Source organism: Cyprinodon variegatus, unplaced genomic scaffold (assembly GCF_000732505.1).
Source record: "Cyprinodon variegatus isolate N-32 unplaced genomic scaffold, C_variegatus-1.0 Scaffold116, whole genome shotgun sequence".
Classification (NCBI taxonomy): Eukaryota; Metazoa; Chordata; class Actinopteri; order Cyprinodontiformes; family Cyprinodontidae; genus Cyprinodon; species Cyprinodon variegatus.
In genome coordinates, this window is record NW_015150569.1 from 1,088,808 (window position 1) to 1,111,055 (window position 22,248).

Genomic DNA, 22,248 nt, shown 5'->3' on the forward strand with positions numbered 1-22,248 from the left:
TAGATAGATAGATAGATAGATAGATAGATAGATAGATAGATAGATAGATAGATAGATAAAGATTACATATTAATAGGGAAAAACATTAAACAATCTGAGAAAAAAAAGGGATTTGTAAATTCAAAATTGGATCTGTTTTTTTTTTCAGGCTTACCTACTCTTTGTAAACTGGCAGGTGAAATATTTTTAAATAATCACAATTTCTGTTTTATATATCAACATTTTTTAACATTAGAACACTTTTTAGGGTCACAAAGAACATATAAAGTAAAAATTAGATTGAAATAGTTATATTTTCTGATCTGAGAAACTTTATCCGCACAAACATGCCCATTGCTGCATTGATGATCTACAAAGTACCGTTTGTACAGCATCAGATGTAATATGTTCTCATTCCTTAGCTTTAGCTTTTTATTTTTTCCTTTCCTTGAGGCCAATATTGTTATTGAGTCCTCAGTATATGACAAAAACTGAAGACTTATCACTTTGCTTATTACCCGGGTCTTAAGCTTATTGATATCTATGACTCCACATAACCCCAGTATAAAGTTTGTATTCTAAATTATAAACATCGTTTTCATTCAAAACTTATTTTGCAATCATTATCTGCTGTCACAAATACTTTGTCAGTATTGATATATTTTGGTTTCAGGGAAAAAAAGGGCTCAATAGGTTTTTTTCTGTTAGAAAACTATTCCAACACGGTGTATGTATCATCTGATTGTGAATCATTTAGATTTCATACTTTTAAAACATGTTGATAAAGAATGAATTGCCCTTAAAATATTAAATGATGTACTTGAGGTCTTGGATTTTGTTGACTTCATCCTGTATTAAGCTATTTTGAACTGCTTCTATTCATTTGGCTAGGTTTAGGGATTTCAACAACTTTTTGAAGTTTCTAGGAAACCATTAAGGTTTTAAAGAAGCTGTCCATCATTAATAATGTCGAAACAAAACCAAGACTGACCGTAAGGAACCTTTACCATAGAAAAAGAGTTTCATTTTATTCTTTCCGCTCACTTTTAATAAGCCATTGTTTGAATACATGAGGATTTCCTTATTCATTGTCTTTCTCTTTCTCTTTTTACTTTTCCAGGTAGGGCAGTTCAGTCAATTTCTCCATGAATGTACGTCACAATGATGATGACAGACCAGATTCCACTGGACTTGGCTCTGCCCCCCCTCCTGAATGGAGAGCTCCCTCTCATGCCTCACATGGTTAACGGTGACGCAGCACAACAGGTATATACATACCTTGTTTACACATGCATACACCTGTCTTCTGAAATCTCGCAGTCATGCTTGTTGTTCAAACCCTGGACCAAAACCACCTTCTTCTCTCAGCTGTGTTGTGGTATATACATTGTGATTCACACAAGAGTTTACAACAAATTGTCTCAAAGGCTTTTCCCTTTGTTGTCGTTCCGTAACAAGTCTTGTGTTTTGATCCTTCAGGTGTTGAAAATCTGCCAAGATCTGGGTGTACAAGAAATAGTCATTAGGTTGGGCAGCTGGATGGATGAGGGTATATAGGGTAATGCTGTGCCAAATCAAGCCTTTTTCACAGGTGATCATTTAAATCAGTGTTTCCCAACCTTTTTTTGTCATGTGTTCCCTTTCGACATTTTTTCTTAGTCAAAAGTATTGATGACTGTCCAAAAGTGGAATGTACAATAACTGATTATAAATAAATTAAGACTATTTTAGTTCATCTTTTAATTTGAGCATTCATTTGTCATTATTTTATGCTTTCCATCTCAAATAGAAAAACAAGATAAATATGTTAGTAAGGAATCGAAATAAATACAAAATAAATATCATACCATAGACCCGTATCTATAAAGCTGGAGCTCCTTGAAAATCACATTTAAACTTGATGAATTGGAAACAAAATACAGAACAGAAATTATAGTCAGACTGACTATAACTTACTTTTTGGTTGATAAAAACTTGTTTAATTTTTCAGTTGGGTCCTTACAAAACAAAAGAGATCCAAGCCCTATTTTATTTTATAACCTAAGAAATAAATATTTTCATGTACCGCTTGCAATGCACTTGCGGACCACTAGGGGCATGTGTACCTCCAGTTGGGAAATACTGATTTTGATCACTGGTATATTGAGCAGCATGTAGAAGAAAGAGGAACATCTCTAATAAACAGAAACATTTTCTAGTTTTCAAATGAGCAGAGGAATTTCTACCAAATTTGCACTATTATCTCCTGTGGTTCATCTAGATATTTCTCTGTAGGTTTGGTGGAAGAATACCAGCCACAAGTCTGTAGCACGTACTGTACAAATTTCCATCCTTTCATGCCACATTTTCACTTAGCATTTGGTTGAAATGCTTTAGAAAAGAAGCTACCTCTAAACAGTTTCTACCGATCTTAGTGCAAAGCCAGCATGATCCTCTTTTTTCTTTTTAGACACAACCTCTTACCTGAGACTTGAGCAGGCGAGCATTTAACATCATCACATCTTAAAAAAGCTTAAAAAAGTAGTGATTTAGCGATTTTGTGTCATCTCTGTTTTGGCTGCGACTCGTTAAAGTTTTGCGGGGGGTTTTGGCTGTAGTATACTGCAGTTAGGATGCTTGTTTTATTGCAACACCCTGCAGTTTAAACTTGGTTCCCAGTGTGGATTCATGGATCTAGACCAATGATTATACAGATTTGACTCAGCATTTATGTGTCCACATGTGTGTATATTTGTTTGTTTCTCTGTCTGTTGTACATTGTGCTTGTTTATGTTTGTGTCTTCTACCCTTTTAGCATCCGTGTGGGCGCTACAGCGTCTGTGTTGAGTCTGAATAGATACTTATGTACTTGTCTGTCAGTTCTCTTAGAATGTGTTTGTCCAGCCTACATTTTTCAAACTGCAGCTGCTGGTACTTTGTTACATTGAAGTTTAGAGAGGGAAGGTTTAAGGTAAAACCAATGGTAAAGATGACTTTGAGGTTTTCTTAATTTTTATTCCCTTCTTGAAAAGTAGAGAGAGGTTTGCAGCTGGTCTTTATCTGTCTTAAGTGTCTACCTGCCTTAAGTGTTTGACCTCTAATTTAAGAGAGTAGAAAAATGGCAATCCAATGTTTTTCTGTTTGGCATCCTGGCATCAGAGATCAGAGGCAGAAGCAATTTCACAATGAAAAGTTGCCATGTATCAGGTTTTCAGAAACATTACAGAACAGAAATGATTGCATTGTTAACTGGTGTTAGCATCTGTATTTTTCAGCCAGCACTATGCTAAAGACAATGCACAAAGGAGAGTAATAGATTGTTCATACTGAATATGAATGAGGTGCATGGAGTGAGTGATGTTCTCCCTATATAGAGGTGTGTTTTGGAGTAGAGTGATGTAAAGCATCCATCCATCCATCTTCGGACACGCTTTAGTCCCAAGTGGGGTTGTAAGAGGTGCTGGTGCCTATCTCCAACTGTCTACGGGCAAGAGGCGGGGTACACCCTGGACAGGTCGCCAGTCCATTGCAGGGCAACACAGAGAGACAAACAACCATTCACTCACACCTAAGGAGAATTTAGAGAAGCCAATTAAACTCATGTTTTTGGACTGTGGGAGAAAGCCGGTGTACCGGGAGAGAACCCACACACGCTCAGGGAGAACATGCAAACTCCATGCAGAAAGATCCTGGGCTAGGAATCAAACCCACAAACTTCTTGCTGCAAGGCAGCAATGCTACCTACTGTGCCACTGAGCAGCCCATGATGTAAAGCAATCAGAGGCAAATCATTTCTAACAATGTGACCAGTCGGATTATGAGGAAAGGATTAAAGCCAAATTCCTGATGGGCGAGAAAAAAATTCTGCCTAAAAAGTAGAATTTTTCCTGTCAATTTTAGTCCAATCAACTAATAACGGACTGCATGTCATTGTGAGGTAGGGTGAAGAAATGCTGCGTACAGGAAGCTTTTTTCAATCAAAATGAAAGATTAAAATTTATATTGACATTAGGGCTGAAACAATTAATCAAATTAATCGTGATTAACTGATTATTCAAATATTCGTCAACTAATTGACTCTGGAGTAAAGAGACTGTAAAATATGCCTTTAGCTGACAAAGCAACCCACTTAGAGTATTAATTATTGCAAAATTGTAAAAAAAAAAAAAAAAAATGATAAACATTTTGCATTTAAGATAAAAAAAACATTTCCTTCTGTCAATATTCTGTATCTTGAACTCCTCTAATGGAAAAGTTTTGGTTTGACCTGGTTTAATTTCAGAAAAAGTCTTCTTACAGGAACCTTTTGCTATCCGATTATTAATCAATTAATTGAAAAAATAATCCACAGATTAATCGATTGTAAAATAATCATTAGTTTCAGCCTTAGTTGACATAACATAAAAGGTAAGGAAAGCTCTTTAGAGCAGGGTTCCTCAGTTCCAGTCATCAAGGTCCAGTGTCCTGCCCCTTTTACATGTATTTCTGCTTCAATATACCTGAGTCAATAAATCAGGTCATTAGCAGGACTACAGTAAACTTGACATTTGATTCAGGCGTACTGAAGCAGAGACATCTCTAAGACTGGACTTCCAGGACCGGAATTAAGAAACTAGTTTAGGTGTGTGTCAGTGGCTTTTAAAAAAGGCTGTGTTAATTTAGTGCTTAGAAGGACTGTTAGATCGTTCACCCTCCATTTAATCTTGTAGCTACAGAGTGAGGCTCAGGCTACTGCCTCTTCCCAGCTATAGTGCTCTATGTCCAGCCTTTTGCCCTCCACCCTTGCTGTTCCTTTCTGAGCTTCAGAGCGGTTTTACTTCTGTTGTCCAGGTGATTAAAGTACTGCAGGAAGCGACTGATCCAACAGTAGCTCCTGGAATCCCTGCATTGGGAGCATCTGGGATGCTGTCCCTATTGTTTGGTTTTCTACATTAAATACAGCATGGGGACTCACTCTGTAAAATGCGGGTCTGTCAAGATGAGTTAAACAGACAACAGAGAAGCAGATACAAGCCCCTCCCTCCTTCACCTGAACTGGTTAAGTAAGCTCAGCATTGTCCCTGTTGTCCATGCAACAGGTTGGCAAAATGTTAAGTGAGCAACAGCACACGAATCACACTGTAAATTAGCCGTAATTGTATTTAGTGTGAACACACAGTTAGACCCACTTATGTATTCCTTTTTCATGTATATACTTTGAGAGCTCAAAAGGATGTAACAGATCAATTTTGCTGCAATCTTCTCAGCCTTTCTGTTACCTGTTGAGGCACTTCCTTCAATTTGAATAGTGGGAAAAGAAAAGGCTAACTTTTCTCTTTATAAAATTCAGTTTCTTTTTCAATAGCTTTATATATATCTGCGGTTCATTTAAGTAAAACTTTTAAAGACCTCATCTAAAAATGGCTAACTTTGCTTCCTATTTCTTCAACTACAACTTAAACACTAAAAAATGTTTTGTAGGCATCATCACCCTTGATTATGATGCTTTACCCTTCTGGAGATATAAATTGTTTTGATGTGCCAACTCTCCGGTCACTGTTCAGATCAAACAACATCAAATTCTTTGATACCTGTCATTAGCCATTCTCCCACAGCGTCGGTCAGATACCATTTTATGCTCAAATAAAAGAACACTAATAATAGCAGATTTATTTACTCAATTACAGCAGCCACATAGATACCTGCTGTTAGAGGGGTCTGGTTACTTTTAGTAATGCTGCATTCATGGATCAGACTGTTTTCATCTTGCCAGTTTCAAGTCAGCAGATCTAGTTGAAAATATTCTAATTCAAGTCAACACCAGATTTCTCTATGCATCTCTATTTTAAAACCACATCATATAACCTGCCTTCAAAGTTTAAATTCTATGTAATCGATTTCTTCTTTTCATCTAAAATAAGCAAGTTTTTATTTAAATAATTACAAATTTCATTTAAGAAATGTTAATATGGAAAGCCATAAACATTCAATCCAAATTCCTGGTTTTGTTGCAGTTATTTTGAAAATACTTATTATGGTGGTGACTATAATTTGCAATCTCTTGAAGTCAATTAGTTGAAAGGACCCATCAAATGAGGCATTATTGTTACTAAAGTCTATCAGAAATCTCTCACAAATCAGCTAAATCTGTCTGTCTGTCTGTCTCTATTTGTCTCTCTATCTCTAAATCTTATGTTCTGCCCATTTGCAAATGGATATTTGCTAAAATCTGGGACAAACAAAAAAATTGGTTTTTCTTTTGTCACTTTGAATTGGTTTTGAAAAGGGCTGAAACAGTTCATAAGATTAATCTTGAATAATTGATTATTGAAATAATCGTCAACTAATTTAATAATTGATTCATCGTTAACTGGAGTATAGAGGAATTATACAAAAATTGTAAAAGTATGTAAACATTTTGCACTAAAGATAAAAAAAACATTTTCGTCTGTCATTGTGCTCTAACCAGAACTCCTCAAGTGGAAAAGTGTTGCCTGGTTTCGTTTTGTAAAGAATCTTCTTTAAGGAATCTTTAGCTATGTGATTATTAATCAATTAAGTATAAAAATAATCGACAGATTAATTGATTTGCAAAATAATCGTTAGTTGCAACCCTAGTTTTGAATTAAATCATTGCATTCATTTAGTGGATGCGTTTTCTCTCTCAAAACAAGGTCGGATGAGAGTAGCTGGTTGACAGCATAAAAATGGCTGTATTTGCACCATTGTTAAGCACTTGCTGTGAACTTAGTTTGTGGTTGTGCTATTTGTCACGATCAATGTCAACTGCTGGCATATGATCATGTAACATCCACAAGTTTAGGTCAATCCTTTAATGAAAGTAACTCATACTGGCAAAACTTGGCCACCTCTTCTTTCCGGAATCCCAGTGTACCTATGTAGTACCCTGATTCAATCTTTGTACTAAAGCAGCGGATGCCATCGAGGCAAATGTAGCGGTTCTGATGGCTTTTTGTGGTGTTTTCTAAATTGATATATCAAAGAAAGATGTGGCTCTGCTTGTTCTTTCTGCATTTCTTGGAGCCTAATAATGCCTGCTTGGTTTGGTATGGAATCTTTCAGCCTTGCAATTCCTGGTCTCCTGGTCCAGGGAGAACCAGAATCAACCAGTTCCCACCAGGATTTGTTCAGTAAATGCCAGAGCAAACAAAATTTGGTCAGAAGGAATTCTTCACATCGCAGACTTGGTAGAGTACTAGTGCATCTAAAATTTTCACATAACCCCTACGAAATGATGGTTGCTATTTTAACCCCACAGTGGGTGTCTGGCCGAATACTTTTCATCGTTAAGAGTCGTTTCAAATGGATGCAGCTCTTTTTTTTCCCTCTTCCTTTACCAGCTTGTGCTGTGGTCTATCAACATCCATATAATAAAGATGTTTGAGAAGATTTTCTGAAACTCTAAACTTAATATGGTCAAGTTTTTATTTCACCTTTAAGGGTGTTTTTCTTCTTGTATTGTATTGTATGTGTCTGGACCTACACACAAATCTGGTCATATTCCTGATTAGTTTTATTATGTTTCATTGTTATTGGGCTTATCATGAGTGGAAATATTAGAAACTGCTGGTGTCATTTCAAATATTAAAGGACTGCTGTCATCATCAAACAACTGATAAGAAAGGTAAAAGAGGCAGTTGTGCGCTGCTTTACCTGCTGTCTGATTGTTCTTTCTTCTTCCCCATTAAGGCTCGAGAACTTTCCATATCCTTTTATTTATTTATTTTTTTTAAATATCATATTAAATTCCTTGCATCATATCGATACACCTGGGCATGCTTCTCTACCAAGCCATTTCCCCATTGCAGGATGCAAACTTCACATTACACTCAAAGCACAAACGCTCCACATGACAGTGCTTAGGACAGTGAAGATACTCGGCACTCTGAAGTCTGCAAAGTAAGATATATAGGTGATCAGTTTTTCTGATGGGAAACAAATGAATGTGGGCGATGATTGATCACATACTTTTTCATGAACATCAGCCGAATATGATCGATGGTCATTTGATCAGCACTCCAATAGTTTTAACTTTTGTGACCATATATCACACCCTATAGGGAGCCACATGGCTCAGTTTTAACCTTTATCTCTTTGCTGATATTTGTCCAATAATGAGAAGGTATGATGTTCTTTTCCACTGTTATGCTGATGATACTCAGATTTATATAACCTGCTCAAAAATAAAATTAAAAACAGTAATAATTCACTGCTACAATGCTTTAAAGATCTCAAGCTTTTAAAGTTATAGGGACAATCTTTTATTTCCTGGTGGATCATCTCAATAAGTTCTCATTTTTAATCATTCTAGTTATGTTTACGTAAGGCTGTCCTACATGCTTTTTCCGTTAGCTTTTACTGTGCATGTGCACTTTAAGGCATATATCTGTGGTGAGCTACGGTTTCAGACAGTCATTGAAGCTCACCTTTCTCACCGTGGTTCTTTGAAAATATTCAAGGGTTGTAAGAGGAAAAGTGTCTACAAAGTGTATTTGAACAAAAGAAAGCCTTAGAAGAGGCAGATTTATCCCGGAATGATTTGCATGGAGATCATTATGGGATTTGCTGTGGCCTCTGTCGCTACCCGACAGAGGCAACTGATATCAAAGATGGCACAGGCACCGCGCAGTGGAGGAGGAGTTAAATGACCAATGGGGAGCAAAAAGCAGTGATCATCTGTCGGAACAGTAAGTTAACTGAGTTCGCTATAAAGTCCACTACATAGTCCCCACTCTATATAGTGATTGAGGAATTTAGGGGTTAGAGCAGATGTTCAGCCACATTAAGCTTGTATGAACTATGAGAACAGCAACTTTTAAAGATAGCCTGCACGAGGAGAAATGGGCTAAACCTGGGTTTAAAGTTGATGCTGATCTTAAGCTTGACAATCAGATTAGAACAATTTTGAAATCATCTTTTTATTATTTAAGTAAACCTGCCAAACAAATTATGTGCTTTGAGGCAGTAATCCATGTGTTTATTACTACTCATTGGATTAGAATAATGTAATTTATGTGGAGTTAGTGGTTCTTTAATTGTCCAGCTTCAGAGGGCACAAAATTTATTGTCTTTTTTATCTGGCATCCAAAAGTATTGGCATATTTCCTCTATTTTAGCTTCACTCCCCTGGCCCTATATTTTTTTCTGGGATTCATTTTAAAGTTGTTTTAAAAGTTTAAAGATCTCCAATGCCTTTGCCAGTTCTTACCTTTTTGAGGTGCTGTGCCATAACATATCCTGTTCACTCAGTGTACCCAAAACAAACCTAAAGCTTATGGGGTGATCATGCTTAAGGTTTGTTTTGTCATCTTTTTCTGCAGCAGAAATGATTTACCACCGCACACTAAGCAGACGACATCACTGTCCATTTTAAAAAAATCTCTTCTCAGAACTCTACTCTTTGCCTTGGGTTTTGACATCATTTGGTATGTTAAATTGTAGTTGGTGCTCATTTTATTTTAGCTTGATTTAGTGGACGGTTAAAAAACGGTTGATGTACTTTTGACTGTAGTTTATGGGTTTTTTCTGTTTGGGAAGAGGTATTTGTCAATTTAATACATTTTATGTATTCTTTACACCACTTTTGTCTTTTTGCCGTTGTAAAGTGCTTTTTAAAAACTGGTCAACTTTTTATAGATAGCATAGGTAAATCCATCTATGGAGTAAAGATGAGTTGCAAAAAAAGGAAAAAGAAATACTGATATGTATTTTGATTTAAAGACATTTATCCGAACAGTCTAAAAGCTTTATGTTATATGCATTTGAAGTTGTCAATATTCGGAAAAAAATGTAGCAGAAACGTGGCTAGACATAATGTAGCTTTTCAGATGAAACATGGTAGGTATACCTAATAGTTTTCTTTGGTATAGTTCTGTTGATTTAGGTTGCAGCTACCCTCACACCTAACAACATGGTTCCTTGAAGGGGTTTTCTCCATTTGTAGGTACCCTGAACTATGCTGGGGTTCCCATAGCAACAGCATCCGCTGCAGCAGGCAGAGCAGGAAGTGTGTATGTGTGTGTGACGGAAAAGAGCATGTTGGTGCTGAGATGGGAGAAGATGCAGAGACTAACAGGAGGAAGGGATGATATGAGGCTTGTACACGGGCGCACCTGTGGCACATAGACAGAGCCGTGCTTTTTGTTTTTATGCATGCATGTCCCTGAATACGAGTGAGTGTCTGCATGCATATGTGCGTAATGGAGGGTCACCTGTTTCATGTCTACAGCCACGTGTACACTCTGAACAATCTGAACACGGAGAATATGACGGTAAGGTGTTTGCATGCTCACTTCAGACTTAATCAGATGAAGTGTCACACAGCAGTTTAAATGGTCTTATTTACTCTGCTTTCATTGGTGTGTGTGTGTGTGCTAACCTGTCTATCGGTTGGACTGAGATTAAAGCTTCTGTATTTGCCTTCACATGATCTCCTCTGTTCTCTTAAAAGATAAAATCTCTTCTTAAACACGTGTTCATCTCAAAGCAGCTTTCTCTACATTAGCTCATGAACATCTCATTGATATGTTTAAGCACATAATTTTATAGTCAGTGTTTCAAATTACCTTAGAGAATTATGTAATGGATGTGTGTATATAAACTCCTCCCCCTAGTACTTTATCTATTTGCTTTTTCTTACATAGTTTTCTTTTCCCTTGTGTTTTGGCACAGGTGATTTTTGTGCAGGTGAACCCAGGGGAGACGTTTACCATCCGGGCAGAGGACGGCTCGCTGCAATGCATCCAGGGTCAGTCTTCACTTATGATATTATATTATCATATTACAGCATCGCCAGGCCACTACTCTCATGTGTGTCTCTGTGACTAAGAATGTTCCATCTGGGTTCATATTGCTTATATTCGATTTGTAAACTGGAAGTGTTTCAAATCTGAATTTTTTTTAAATGTTTTTTTTTTTTTATATACAAAGGTATTTTAACCAGAAAAGAATAAAGAAAAAAAATAATTGCAATATTATGAATCATGTTTTTAAGAATATAGGGCTAAAAATAAAGCTTCAATCGAACAGACAAAACTACTGCATTATTACCTGTAAGCATTATTTCAAGTTATGATCAGGATTGTAAACTCCCTAATAGCCATCAAGTATTTTTAAGACTATACATTTGCTGATAGTAAATCCACTCTGCACAGCCCTAAGAGCCAGATATAAAGCAAAGCATATGAAGAAGATCTGAAGACACATGTACCTATCCTTTTAGAAGTAAATTTTTAGATGTTTTTTTTAGATCCTGTGATCTGAATTTTTTTCACACTGAATGTGCAGAATCCTAAATGATTGGCAGCTGACCCTGCAGTGGGGAGAGATAGAGCAGACCCTCTCTAGAGTCATCTGGAGTCTGTCTGATCACAGAATTATAAGGTTTATTGCAATCAAAAGCAAATTATAGCGTTTTAAGAATGGCACACAACAATTAAAGATGTGTTAAGCTGGCTAAATTCAGTTGGACAGCATGCTTGAGGAAAATATGTGAATGTCTTGCACATGCTAGCTGAGTTAAGCTTCAAATTATAGGCCCAATCTCTTCAGCTCAACAATCCAAGCTGACTCTGAAAGCACTCATGATTTGTGTGAATAATTAAATGATTAATGATTCCTGTATGGGATCAGATCAAGACATCCCTAAATGAAAATAAGGGGACAAAAAAATTGTGAATTGTCAGTCTGGAATACCTGAACTTAAAACTGTTTATCTGGCTATTGAACAAGCAAAAACTCCCAGATATACACCAAATACAGTCGTTTAGAAAATTAGCCAGTAATATAAGGCACTGGTTAGTTACAATGCAAGTTTGCATTTAAAAGACGTTTCCTTTAACTTAGAATAAAAGGGAAAAAAATGATGACAGATGTGGTACAAGCTGCCATAGCTCCACCCTGGCTGCATCTGATGTCAGTAAATGAAAGGCTGGATTTGTGGGCCACTTTAGAAGATGTAAGGAGCTGCCACTAATATGGGATTTCCCCCCGACTCCCCTCGAATTGTCTTACTTCTCAGGATGTCGGACAGTAGCTCTGAAAGGACACTTTTGTCTACTTCATGATCTCTTTCTGCTCTCCCCACCCCGTCTTCTTCCTTTCTTTGGCCTCCAAGCCAAGAAAAAAAACCAAAACATTTTGGCTCAGACAGAGGCTGCCGCCTCTCTTCTAAAACCCACAGCATGCTGCCTTGTAGCAAACAACAGCCTACCTCTTCTCCTCTAACCACTATGTAATTAAATTTTTTTTCTGAAATACGAAGGATTGCCTCAGGTGAACCTATGGGCTGACTTAATGCAAGATAGAGGCAGTACATAGTGGGGTGGATAGATGCAGGGTGTCATAGGCACAAGTGATGAAACAGAATTTTGGGTTTGGGAAATATTATCTGAATTGAAGATTTAAGAATTTCATGATTTGCATTTGGGTTTTAGTGGTTTTTATTTTGCCTGCATGTGTGTGTTTCCCCATGGAAAGGCAAAGCTTGTCTGTGTGTGCTTTTTTGGGAGGTCTGCAGCTCAGTGTTACATTAATGTGGATATTATTGCCCTTAAAGGAGCATACACACATAGAACAAACTCCACTTCTTTGCTTCTGGCCTTCTCTGGAGGAGGTCAGTGGGTTTTACGAGAGGTGGAGAGTGGCGGTGGGTTTTGAAGACAGCCTGTGTCCCCTCTGTGTGATTACTGAGACCTCAGAGCTCAGTGTTTGCACTTGGTTGTGTACTTGTATGTTTGCACTTCAATGTGTTATGTGTGTGCGAGACTTTGCAAAGGGAGGTTGCTTAGACCTCAGGGCACAAGCAAGGACTAGATTGCAGATAAAACAACTTCTGTTTAGCTGTTGCTCTGTGGTGCAACATGCACACAAACACGGATGCTCTCTGCCAAGACTGACCTTGTCTGGAGAGGTCAGGGCCAGAAGACCTTTCTTTCATACTTTTCCAGTTATGTTTCATGATGCCTTCACCTCTTTTGACTTATCCTATACTCTTTCAGTTCAGTTCAGTTGAAGCTAACTGTAATTATATTAATATTTCAGCTAATTCGCATGTTCTGTTTTAATATGGAGTGTCTGTCTAAACACTCTAAGGGTCAGCTTTAACCCACCCCTACCACTGTATCTCCACCATCTTTTGACCACCCGACCCCCTCTCTCTGTCCCGTCCCCCCCTCCCCCACTAAGACCATTCCCCTGAGCTTTCCCACACTCACATCAAAGGAGGAGACTCTGGAGGGTGTGTTAGAGCACCCTGCTCTGGAATTTGAGTGTGTTGCCGTGCGTTTGCTTGCGTGTGTGTTGCCTGTGTTTTTTACTAGGTCGAGTTGACTGGTCTTTGTTAAACTTTTTATGAGGGATGATAGAGGGCTGAAGCACATAAAGAGGTCCCCCACCACTAAGGATGTGACATCATAGTGCTGATGTGGCAGCACATCATCACTGTCTTAGTGTTGTTTTGTTTCGCATCGAAAAATCATAGTTGGCTATTAACAATCTTTAGTTGTTTGTTGATATAGTTCTGGTGTATGATTAAAGACATTAAAGGCCATGTTCCTGACATTGGACAGGTTTTTGCAATCAAGTCATCACTGAATGACCTCTGTGCTGTGGTCCCAACGTCCCTGCATACAGGTCATCCTGCAGGTTGTATTTGGTCAAAGCAAATGTAGAATCAAGGTCTGGCTTCTGTGTTTGCCAGCAGATTTTTGCAGGTGGCTCATATTTTTATTTATTTCTAAAATGTACTCTCCATTTTACATGGACAACAAAATTATCTGAGTGTGACTGGTAAAGGCACTATTTTCTTAAAGGAATAGTACACCCAAAACATGATTAGCCTTCATTTTCTACTCACCCCCATGCTGAACAACACTCTGGAGTACTTTTTTGATATCTCAAATGCATCTGGAGATCTGGGAGGCTTCTTGCTGTCTGCTGACATTCAAATAATGGAGGTCCACAGCGCCCGAGGCAGAAAGGTCCATAAAAGTCCACAAAAAACGTGTCAATATTCCTCCATACTGCTCGTCCAATGTATTCCAAGTGTCCTGAGTGAGTAGCGTCCAGAATTTACTCGAAACGAAGTCATTTAGAATGTTTTTAGAGCATAAACAGTAGTGTATAGGATTTCCTAAAATCGCGCGTATGCGAGTTCACGAGCCTACGGAAACCGCGGCAGACCAAACCAGATGAAAGTGCGCATTCAGCGTCTGCTCTGCCAATAATGCAAGCGTAGAAGAAGAAATGTGCTGTTTACCTGTGCAAAGAAAGAAACAACGAAAGAAAAATGTTTCAGGACTTCAGTGTTGAGGAAGAGCATGAGTTCTTTGCCGAGCTGAATGCACACTTTCGTCTGGTTTGGTCTGCCGCGGTTTCCGTAGACTCGTGAACGTGCTTTTAGGAAATCCTATACACTACTGTTTATGCTCTAAAAACATTCTAAATGACTTCGTTTCGAGTAAATTATGGACGCTACCCACTCAGGACACTTGGAACACATTGGACGAGCAGTATGGAGGAATATTGACACGTTTTTTGTGGACTTTTATGGACCTTTCTGCCTCGGGCGCCATGGACCTCCATTATTTGAATGTCAGCAGACAGCAAGAAGCCTCCCAGATCTCCAGATGCATTTGAGATATCAAAAAAGTACTCCAGAGTGTTGTTCAGCATGGGGGTGAGTAGAAAATGAAGGCTAATCATGTTTTGGGTGTACTATTCCTTTAATGAAGACATATTTCTTTTGTACATGGGCATTAATGTTTTTACTGTTCAAATGGTATGATTTCCATCAGGGCAGCTTTCAAACTTACTGGTTGAAAAAATTTAACTACAAAGGACTGCTTGGATGTAAGGTTTACTTATGATGGGCGCTCACACTGAGCCTGGTTCTGCTGGAGGTTTCTTCCTGTTCAAAAGGAGTTTTTCCTCTCCACTGTCGCTACAAGCATGCTTAGTGTGAGGGATTACATTTGAGTCAATGCAATCAACTGGTTTTCCTTAGATAGAAAACTTTTATTCAATTTGACTGTATAACCTGGTAAACTGTAAAGTGCCTTGTGCACCAATTCACAACATGTGTTGTGAATTGGTGCTATATAAGTAAACTGAATTTAATTTAATTGAACTTGTATACTATATTTCTACCGCCATACATGTTAATGTAAATCCCCTTATTCTCCCACAATGGGGAAATCCACTCTCTGTATTTAACCCATCCCCTTGGGGAGCAGTGGGCTGCCATTGTGTGGCGCCCGTGGGAGCAGTGTGGGGTTAAGGATCTTGCTCAGGAACCCAGAGTGGCAGTCTGCGGGGCTCGAACCACATACTTGCAACCTTTTCAGAGCACAAGCGCACTGCACTAACCACTAGGCCAACACCCCATGTATCCTAATTTGAATACCTTTGATGCCCCTTCTTATGCACACTCACCACCAACTTGTAATGTGGGGTGGTTTGGCTAAATAAACCTAGGCTATTTGTTAAATAGTTGAATATGGTATGACTATTTGACTTCCTCAGCTTTACTAATTAGCTCTCTATGAGTAAAGCGTTACAAAGACATGTTTTCTAAAAGATCAATTTCTGTCAGTTGGTCTTTTTTGTGTCAGATGTATAATGTCTATGTAATAGTGCTTGGGAAGTGGATCGAAGGACTGCTTTTAGGAGGAGGAAAGAAGATCCTCAAATCGTATTTTTGCACGAAAGGAAATTCTTATGAACATCCGTATTTCATTTTATGAACACTTTGTACTTGCCACAAACTGTTATAAAGTGGGCTATTTTCATTTCTTACTAATTAATTACAGCACTCCATCAAAGATAACATTATAATCTTATTTAAAGACTTTGTACTATATATTTGACCAGAATCTTTTACCAGATTTGGTGCATGGTGTTGGATAGATTTAAATCCTTAGTCCCATGATAGGGGGAAGAATGGATAAGAAATGATGTGATGATTGCTTCCTTTCTTTTTGTTGGTTTTCCTCAGCCTCCAGCTTTCATCCCAGCTACTTTCTGTGAGTTTTTCCCTGCTTTGCTTAGATGGATGCTGCTGATATCGCTTTTGCTAGGTTCATTGCATCGCTACAGAGACTTTCTGAGGTTTTCTTACAGCCCAGCCTCCAGCCAAAGTGTGCACTTCTACACTCAGGACCCTTTGATGTAAATGGAAATAGCTGGTTAAGAGAAATGTGGTGGAAAGTCCTGCAGCCTGTGTTTACTTCAAGCCAGATGTCTCTAAACAAGCTGGGGAGAAGACACAAATACATTTTTTCTCCAAAGGGCTTAATTTAGTGTTCCTTTCTGGATGGTCCACATTGCTGCTTGTAACCAGAAGAGGTTTTATTTTTGGTGACTTTTCAAACCTGCCTTGAGTCCAAATCCCTATCATTTGGGGAAACCTGACAGGTTTACTTGATATAAACTGTTGGGCTATTAAAAGGCTTTGCTTTGTTTTTTGTGAAGTTTTCTCCCTCATCTGAATGAATCTACTCCATCCTTATTAAATTAGTTTTATATTTCATTCATTTTTTAACCTCAAGAAGTAGAATCCAGTGTGTTGAACTAAAAAAGAGGGATATCATGTCATTCTTCTTTGTGAAGAGGTTTGATCAAAGATGTCAATGAGTGTTATGCTATAATTAGTAGATACACATACCTCTGATATCAAGTAATATAGAAAATATTTTAACCATTTTCCTGTAAATGTAGCCACTCAAAATAGTCATTTTTCTGTGATGAAATACATCTTCTAAAAAGGCTACTATAGCACTGATTAAGTCAGCATAAAGTCTGCTTTATATTTAAAAGTTCATAACAGTATAACAGATCCAGATGTAAATTTATGTAAAGTGTTGGTATTTAAAGACCATAATAAAATAACTAAATAACATAATTAAAAAATAACATATTTATCAGAGGAAATGTTTTTTCTTTTAAATGTAAAACCTAGGTATTTATATGCATATTGGAACTTTTGTGAAGTACCTCCAGAAATGATATTCACACCTTCCTGTTTATTAGCTTGACCTCCAAATGACATCTTTGGTTATAAGCTTGTCTACAAAAAAGGAACAGTCATTTTAACAAAAACATTAACTGTGTGGTTTTTTTTCTGGAGCACTCTTGTTCAAAACAAGCTTGTTCATTATTCCATTTTGAATAATCACATGGACAAAAAAAAATCTGATTTAAGCAGCAAAAAAATGGATTTGATTAGCAAGACCTGCTGAACATAACCTCAGTTAGTTTACCAATAATAAGACAAATATACAAGCAATATAAACCAAGCAAGCTTTCATGTCTACTGTGGCTAGAAAATGTTACCAAAGGATATTTCTTTTTGTCTCTGCTTTAAGCTGCCAGCCACTGTAAAAGTATGTGTAATGTACGATTAAAAGTTTTCAAGATAGACTTACAGACTACTGGCAAAGAGCGAGATCTCAAAATATAGTCTTGGCCAGACAGTCCTGTGAAGGAATTACCTACAAGATTCCATGCCCTCTAGGCAACTGTAAAACAGGTTCCAGGGTGTGTTTAGCATATGTCTCTTAATTTTGTGTTATGTCTGATTGCATCTGGGGAAGCTGGTCGTCAGGAGAGAGGACTCTCTCTCCAGGTGGTGTGTGCTGGAATTTGATCCCTCTGGGCACACATTTTGTGCTTGGATATGTGCTTTTGTGTGGCATACCTGCTCCCTTTTTCTTTCTTCCACCTTCAGCATTCTAAGCTCAAAGAAACAAAAGAAAATGGAGTGGATTGTTTGGTTCAGCTGGCACAAGGTAGTTAAAACATTGACTTCAGTCTGTGTGTATGCATGAGGCAGAGAGAGAGACTTGATTGTTGTTGTATGCCCTGCCCAGTGCTCAATTATAAACTCAATGCCCTCACAAAGTAGGCCATGAAGAGGGAGAGCAAGGAAAGGAGAGCAGAAGTAGAAGAGTTGAAATAAGACACAAGAATGCAAGAGATAAATAATGAAGATGGGTGGAAAGTAATCTAGGGATAGAAGAGGAATAAGAGAACTAGGCACTGCAAGTCTGATCGTGTCATGCATCCTGGGTGAGGCCATTTCCTTTATGCAATGACCCCAGCCTCCTCTTCGCCTGCTGCTGCTGAGTTGGTCTACTTTTCCAGTTCGCATTTGCTGTTCCAACTGGCCCATTTGGGCAACTTGGGAGTGGGAGGGGTTTGTGGAGTAGCGATGACTAGAACTCTTGAGATTAAAGTGAGACTTTGTAAAGGTGGATGTGTTTTTGAGCTGCTGCTGTGTAGAGAAGGTTGCTTACTGAAATGTTTCCAGACAGACAGAGGCAGAAGGAGAGACGGATCTTTTCCTGGAATGAAATAACTTGGCACTCATACGAAGCTCAGGGTACAGCTGGAGCACCTCTCCGTTTCTCTACTCTTATTGCATCCTCTTCTAGTTCTCTATTCAACCTCCTCCACTTCCTTCCTTGTTTCCTGGTTCCCTCCTTTTTCCCTAAATGTTCATCTGGTCCACGGTTTTCAGTTCTTCAGAAGTCTAACTATGTTTAGCAGATGCACATGTTTTTCGGAAAGTGCTTTGCAAAAGTATTCCTTCCCACTGAACTGTTCCCACAGTGTCCCACTAACTCCCAACATCTTTTATTGGGGTATTAAGTTAAAATTAAGAGTAAAATTATATGCAGTTTTAATTCCCAAAAGTATAATAGGCATTTATTTTCAGTCACTGCAACTGAATAGAATCCTTATTGCTGCAGTTACAGCTGAGGGTATTTTGGAGTAGTTCTGTTCTTTATCAGCAGATTTTTCTTTGCAATATTGCTTATACTCAGCTAGATTTTATGGGCAACATGCAAAGGAAAATTATTCTCAGACTTTACACTATCCAAGCACATCAACGTCCTTTCTAAACATCGCAACGTAGCTTTTTCTAAATGTTTTAGTGGAAGGTAAACCTTAAACCTAGCCTCAAGTTTTTGCATCCTCTAGTCTGCTCTCCTCCAGAATTGCTCTGTATTTAGCCGACTAATCTGAGAAAAGCCCCATCATCCATGTATTTGCATTGGCAAAAGTCAAACAGGAGTCTTTGGGCTTTCTTTTGTAATGACATCTGTGGAGATGTTTACTAATCGTTGTCCTGTCAACTGATCTGATCTTGGGATGTTGTTGCAAAACATAACCCTGCTTTAAAGGCCTTTACAGTTAAATCTCTGACATATTTTCCCTGATTTTCTTCATGTATTTTGTTTGCATATGCTTCCCAACAACTCTCTAAGACTTATGAAAAACAGCTGTATTTATATAGATTACTACACACAGGTAAACTCTGTATTGGCAATATGCTAACTTCTAAGGACAATTTTACTGGCTACACAAGACATTTTTAGGGCTACAAGATAGAAAAATATGCATTGACAGCATCAATTAGCAGACTGTTATCTTGTAGCCATTAAGGGTGATCAAAGTATTTATAGCACCTGAAATGCAGTATATCATGGGCATGAAGAGTTTCCATGCATAGTACCTAAAATATATATTACCAAATACATTGTGCATTATAACTTTTTATCTTCTGAAAGTTGTGAATTCTTGCAACAAAAAGTTTTTTTTCATTTTTTTTTTCACAAAATCTGACAAAGTTCCTCTGCACAGCTGCAAGTTCTACAAGTCATTGTTTACATCATGTGTTTAGGTTTCATAGGGAAGCCCCACTTCTTTTTTTCTGCCCTTGCTATGATCAGATCAGCTGCATGGAATTGTGTCTGCTAGGGGGCGGGTCTAACAAGTGAGCTGAAGGAATATTCGAAGACGGTGGTGAAGAAAAGCTCATGTATTTTTTCATCTGTTCTTGCATATATATGCAGCATCCACCATATTTAATCCCCTAAAAACTGTTGTTTGACACACACTCTAGAGGCAGAAATAGAATCAGGAGTTTGAGGGAAAGTCCCTGCTAATCTAGAATTTCCAGCTCATTTTCTGTCTTTCCATTGACGTGTGCACAGCTTCTCCCCCTCTTTTCTCTTTGCCTGTGTTATCGGCACACACACTTTCCCCGCAGCTCTCTGCGGTTTTGGACACAAACTTCGTACTGTTCAGACTATGACTCACTCTCAAGGAATGCCCCATATTAACATGTGGAGAGATAGGAGAGAAGTATGTTGAATGGCAGGGCGGGAGGGGAAAGGAAGTACAGCTGCGGTCCAAACATGGCGCAGCGGTTTTGGGAAAGAAGGGGTTCTAAAAAAGAACCAAAAAGCTTAGTTCCTCCTTCAGTAAGACATTACAGAGAGTGATGTAGAATGAGGGGAGTGAGAAGATGAGATGGAGTAAAATGAGCAGAGTACTTCATGACTTAGTTTGTTTATATCCCAACAGCTGTTGTACTTCTTCTCTCCCCTCCCCTTCTTCTTCTCTCTTACCTTGCACACATGCAAACTTAATAAAGCAAGGGATACAATGAGTCACTAGTGTCTGGCTTGTGTATCTTGGTCCGTTTAGGTGCATGCTTGCATATTTGTGTGTGTGTGTTTCTATGGGAAAACCTGCATGCTTGTAAAAGCATGAGTGATAAGGAGAGTACAGTATGCCGGATACTCGCACCCGGTGTAGCTTAGGTACCGTTCCCAAAACAAACCTATCTGCAGGCTTGAGAACAAAGTCTTTGGGTAATTCTAGAAAGGGGACAAGAAGAGCAAGAGAATAAGTTGTTTTGTCTGGACGTGAATCCTTGCTGCACTTTGATGTTAGAGCCGAGGTGAACGTGGTTCACGTCAGCACACAAGGTTGAAATGTTGGTGCGTTCTATACCTGTATTAACTACAATGGGCTTTCATGCACACAGGGCATTAAAAAAGTCCAGCAACAGGTGTGTAGCTGTAAATCTGTTTCTTGTTTTGTTGCAAGGTTTTTTTTTATGTGTGAGCCTTCAAATACCTGTTACTATGTGCGCAGCTGTTGACCTGTGTGTTAATACTTGTTGAGGATCTTGAGAACAAAGCGCGGCTGGATTCAGTGTTCCTCCAGACGTTACGTTGCTCTTTTCTGGAGCAAGACCAGCAGCAGAACTAGGTCGGCCGACGGCACCCCTCCTCTGGGTGGGGGAAAACCAGAGAGGGATCTGGGTTGGGTGAAGGTTTGGGCTGGGAACCATACACACTAAACAGACAAGGGATTGCAGCCTTAAAGAAAAATATATTGTAACTTAATATTGCTGAATTTCTTTTTAAATTTTCATTTAAACCAAATAAGAACTATGTGTATAATCATATTATGCTGTAAATTATTAGATCCATAAAATACCAGATTAAGCAGTGTTGCTTAGTAAAACAATACCCTTTCAGTCACATCTGGGTTAAGAGATTCTGTTTTTGAAATAGCAAAAAACAGTTAAGAGTATTTATTTAACATAATAACAAAGGATCAAACATTATGACCAGATTTTTTTGGGAAAATAGCAGCTTTATCAGGCCTGGTAGCTACATAATCATCGTGAAGGAAGGCATGATGATTAGCTAGGCCTGTTTTTAAGTGCTTAGTCATGTTTCTCTCCTAGACATAGCAATAGGGTCAGCTTTTTCTGTGACTAACTGTGTGTGCTCTCTCTTATCCATTTTGACATAAAAAACAAGCTCAGAGCTCATCTACTTAAATATTTCTTTATTAAAGCCACCTATAAATCCAGTTTACTGTTACCTTTTCTAACAGAATATTTTGTATGGCTTAGTGGTTAAATGTTCCTTCTCTGTTTCTGCTTCTGTCTTTTTGAACTCCCAGTTGGGCTTTGCAGTAGGCGGCTCACACTGAGTCTGTTTCTGTTCTGCAAAAGGTTTCTTTCTGGGAGTTTTCCTATTAAATATCTTTGCATGCGTGCTTGGGATTGCTGTAGTCGACACCATGAAAAACAAATGTCTACTGTTGCCACATCCTCATCCAGGAGCAACAAATCCTGCAAAAACCAACGACTTGACGCAGTCAGCTGAGTTTTTTTTTAGGTAGAAAACCTTTATATCCAACCTGTCTGTGATTTTATTAAATATATTCTCTGTAAAGAGATTATTTGTCAGGGCTATATAATAAAAGCTTTATTGATAAAAAAAAAAATTAAAGTTAATATAATAGCTTTAAATAAGTACCTATTTATTTCAGTTGATAGGAGTATATTTCTGAATTGTTTACTTGTTATCTATATCATTTGAAATGTAATTCTAAAATATCCATCCATCCATCCATCCATCCATCCATCCATCCATCCATCCATCCATCCATCCATCCATCCATCCATCCATCCATCCATCC

General features: G+C 38.2%; 1 protein-coding gene across 2 annotated transcripts in view; it reads left to right on the forward strand.

The window, feature by feature from the left end:
- Nucleotides 1-22,248, forward strand: part of fndc3b (fibronectin type III domain containing 3B) — a 122,315-nt gene that overhangs the window by 25,110 nt on the left and 74,957 nt on the right. For both annotated transcript variants that reach the window (XM_015375275.1, XM_015375276.1), the window contains exons 2-3: nt 1,100-1,245; nt 10,630-10,705. In XM_015375275.1, coding sequence (XP_015230761.1) covers nt 1,129-1,245; nt 10,630-10,705 — 193 coding nt within the window. In that variant the 5' untranslated portion in view covers nt 1,100-1,128. The remainder of the gene's footprint in view (nt 1-1,099; nt 1,246-10,629; nt 10,706-22,248) is intronic.